The 4,019-nt window shown below is 50.9% G+C and overlaps 1 protein-coding gene across 1 annotated transcript; it reads left to right on the plus strand.

The window, feature by feature from the left end:
* Positions 1–962: 962 nt before the first annotated feature.
* H257_18957 (hypothetical protein) lies at positions 963–2,663 on the plus strand (the record flags this gene model as incomplete). Its single annotated transcript, XM_009848108.1, has 1 exon — positions 963–2,663. The coding sequence occupies one exon, from the start codon at positions 963–965 to the stop codon at positions 2,661–2,663; it is 1,701 nt and encodes a 566-aa protein (XP_009846410.1).
* Positions 2,664–4,019: the final 1,356 nt, after the last annotated feature.

Genomic DNA, 4,019 nt, shown 5'->3' on the forward strand with positions numbered 1-4,019 from the left:
GCTCAGGTTCCACCTGATACTCGACAACCATGAAACGTTCCAGAAGGATGCTGTGTATTTGTGTGGTGTTGACCGACACAGCACCGGCGCTTGGATATTTTTGACCCCCCATTCGATGTCATCATTGACAGCACTTGCTGGATTGTCAATGCTACCGGTAGTCTGCGACGATGGGCAGGCCTCGCGAAGCGAGAACGCGTGTAATCCATGACAAGTTCTTCCACAGGCAGCATTATTGCTATTAATAAGTACTAGTAGGTGATTCCTCATGTTTATTCCGGACGCGGAATTCTATTTATACAGCGAAATCGTCTAAATTTAATCCGTGTCCGTGGTCGTGTCCGTGTCATTTTTTTCACGGACGCGAACACGGATTGAATTGCGAAATCTCCCTATTATTGACTGCAATTCCGTCAGAATCTTGTTGCGTCTTACTATTATTATTAATAATAGTAACGTTTTCTATTCCAGTAATAATTAACTGTACACGATTTTGAGCATTCCATAAGCTTAACCCAATAGGATGGGAGCAAAAGCTTACGTCAAGTATACTTAAGAATGGTCAAGTACTAAGAATGAGTTTGCTTAAAGCATCAATTCTTCAAATGAGAGATTTTTCATCCAGTTAGGCCTAACTTGAAGCTAAGGATTCATTTACAGGGGCCAATAGAAATCCAGTAAATCGACATATTTGTAATTGTACAATTTCATTGGCTTCAGCCTTCGAATTTACTCGACTATTATTGGCTCTCCTACTGCAAATGAGAGATACTCTCATTTGGAAAACCTCCCGTTCGATCAGGTTAACGATTTCATCATGTTGCCATGCATATTGTAGACAGTACACACAACAGCTGACCTGATACATATTTCCCAACGTGTTGCGCGAGGCAAGTCAAGTGCTACACCCAGCTCGAGAGCCATTGGTCTCATTTTGCAATTTCCATTGACCCAACAACATCATGGTTCAGTACCAGTTTATTGCCCTCGCCGCCACCGCCGTCACCGCAGTCACGGACAAGATCTCGGTCCAAGTGCATCGCAACTTGGAAATCGCCAAGCAGTCGAATATCGTGGTGAAATTTCACTGTGACGAGGCCCTTGCCACCCACCGCCGCGGACTCAAGAGCGGCGCGTCTCGCACCGAAACCATCGAGTCGCTGGTTAATTCGTTGAAGGAGCACACCACCAAGTCTCAGGCGTCGGTCAAGTCGCTCCTGGCCAACCAAGTTGAATCGACAGCTGTGGAAGTGGCCACGACATGGATCCAATGTTCCATGTACATCAACAACGCCCCCACCGAACTCGTCTACAAGTTCGCGGCGTTGCCGGAAGTCAAATCCATTTACGAGCCAGTTACAATGACACTCAGTGAAACCCAAAGCAATGACAAACCAGCAAGTGCTGTGAATGATGACATCGCATGGGGAGTCAAGAAGATCCAAGCGCCGGCGCTGTGGGCCAATGGCATCGAGGGCGACGGCATTGTCGTGGCCAACATCGACACTGGTGTTCGCTATACCCACGAGTCGTTGGAGTCGAACTGGCGAAGAGAATACGGTTGGTTCGACCCGTACAACAAGACGAACCAGCTGCCCGACGACGAGGATGGGCACGGCACTTCCGTCATGGGCATTATGGTGGGAACGAAAGGTATTGGTGTCGCCCCCAAAGCCAAGTGGATTGCGTGCAAAGGGCTCAACCACGGTTTCGAGGAATCCAAGTTGGTGGAATGCGCTCAATTCCTGCTTTGTCCCCACAACAACGACGGCAAGAAATGCGACACCAGCAAGGCCCCTCATGTGATCAATGGCAGCTTTGGATATCCCACCACAAACTTTTATTTGGAAGATATCATTACAAAGTGGAGAGCAGCGGGAATCATTCCCGTGTTTGCGATCGGCAACCACGGCTATAAAGGCTGTACGTATTCAGGTTATCCTGGCGTGTCACCTCAAGTGATTGCTGTCGGCACCACTGACTCCTACGATTTTTTGGCGTTCAATTCAAGTTTGGGACCTTCCGTCTTTAACAATACACTCGTCAAACCCGACATTTCTGCTCCTGGTGAAAGCATCCCTACCTCAGGACACTCCAGCGACGATAGTTTCGTCTCGAAATATGGCACGAGCGTGGCCGCGCCTCATGTTTCTGGAGCCATCGCCTTGTACTTGTCTGCCCACAATGGCGCCTCGTACGACCAAGTGTACAGGGCCCTGACCGAGAATACGGACACGAACACGTTAAAGCCGCCCGACAAGACCTGCGGTGGCATCCCCAACACACAGTATCCCAACAACCTCTTTGGTCACGGCCGCTTAAACATCTTCAACGCCATGGCTGCTAGCATCCGCGGCCTGACTCTTCCCCCGCCATCCGAGTCCACCCAAGTCCTGAACCCGATAGTTGACCTAAGCACGTGTGGCACCTTGGAAGACAACACGCACTATATTGGCGGCGACTTTGCTTCGTTCAATCTGACGACTGTTGAATCCTGCTGCGCTGAATGTAAAAAGACACCGGGGTGCAAAGTGTTTGTGTGGTACACCCTGAACGGTGGCTTGTGCCGGCTCAAGGACACCCAGGGTCGAAAGGTGGCTGTGGACGGAGCCAAGGCTGGTGTGCTACCAGCCCCAGCCTTGGCACGACCGCCGTTGTTTTAGACCAGCTATCACCATCGTCAACAAACTCACCGAAAATAATAGTTTGACATTATACACGCTCAACTTGCTATATCACATATTTCGATAAATATCGAGATTATTTGTGTCGCAATGGCTTTTCCAGATACCATTTTGTTTGCAAATTTTTGCGACACTTATTCGGCCTGAAAAACGGAATACTACTCCGTGTCTTTTTGTAGTATACTGATTGATGTATTGGGCTCGAATTACTGAGACGGAAAGGAGTAGACCTGTGGCGCCTGCTCCTTGCCGTCCATTGGTCGGTACTTTTGGTGGTTGGAGTACCATATGGATTGGTAGAGTGTATCGACCCCTTTATCGGGTCTGAGAGTTTAGGTAGTTTGAGTGGCTCGTTGTCACTCACTTCGCCTTTTACCTTTGAATATTCCAACGTTTTGGTTTCGATCGGTTTTGAAGTAGTTGAGATACAGCAAAGAATTCTTTAGTCAACATCTCCTGTTGCCCATAAGTTTGTGTGCATCTACTCGTGTTTGATGTCTCTCGTTTGCAGCGATCTACATTTTACCCGTACACAGCGCCTATTCGTGCTCTGTGAATAACATACCCCCGAGAGAATGTCGTCTCCATCCCGAACGGCTAGTCTGGTGCTCCGACGCACCGTCTCTCAAGAGATGCAATACACACCCACGATGTCGTTGCCGTTTGCGGCCTACCCCCCAGAAATCGCTGCCGTTCAGCGGTTGGGTCAGCACCTGGGCAATCAAGCGCAGGCAGATGTCCACGAACAATCCGCGCGGATCGACGACGTGCCGAATGCTGTCGGCACCAAGACGCGACATACCTACGAGCAGATGGTGCACCTGCACCATCAACAACAGCTGCATTCGCAGCAGCAAATGGAAATGAACAATCGGCTGATGGCTGAGCTAGAGGAGCAGCGCCGCCGACAAGAAGTCCTCGTTCAGCAGCTGCACGTACAGAAGAAGCAGACTGAGGCCCACGAGCAAGGTTTGCACCAAGCTGCTGCCGCGTCTGTCAAGCACAGCGAGCAGCTGGAGGAGATGCGACGTCGGACTAGCGCCCGTTGGCATGCGTTCTCGGCGACCCCGGTGCCGGCTGTTGCAGCTCCCACGACTGCCCCCGCGGTCGCGGGCGTCCAAGTCGTCTATGGGTTCCAAGAGGTACCCAAGGCCCCGTCGTTCAATGGCAGCACCAAGGTGCAGATGCGCAAGTTCATGGACCAGTACGAGGCGTACGCCCGTGATGTCAACATCGCGAACGCCCAGCGCCCTGGTGGTGCCCAGATCCAGCGCGCGCCGCTGAGCGCATGCATCGACCCGTTATCGGTCGAGCTTATCGCTTACTGGGAGATGG

Source organism: Aphanomyces astaci (genome assembly GCF_000520075.1).
Source record: "Aphanomyces astaci strain APO3 unplaced genomic scaffold supercont1.282, whole genome shotgun sequence".
Classification (NCBI taxonomy): Eukaryota; Oomycota; class Saprolegniomycetes; order Saprolegniales; family Verrucalvaceae; genus Aphanomyces; species Aphanomyces astaci.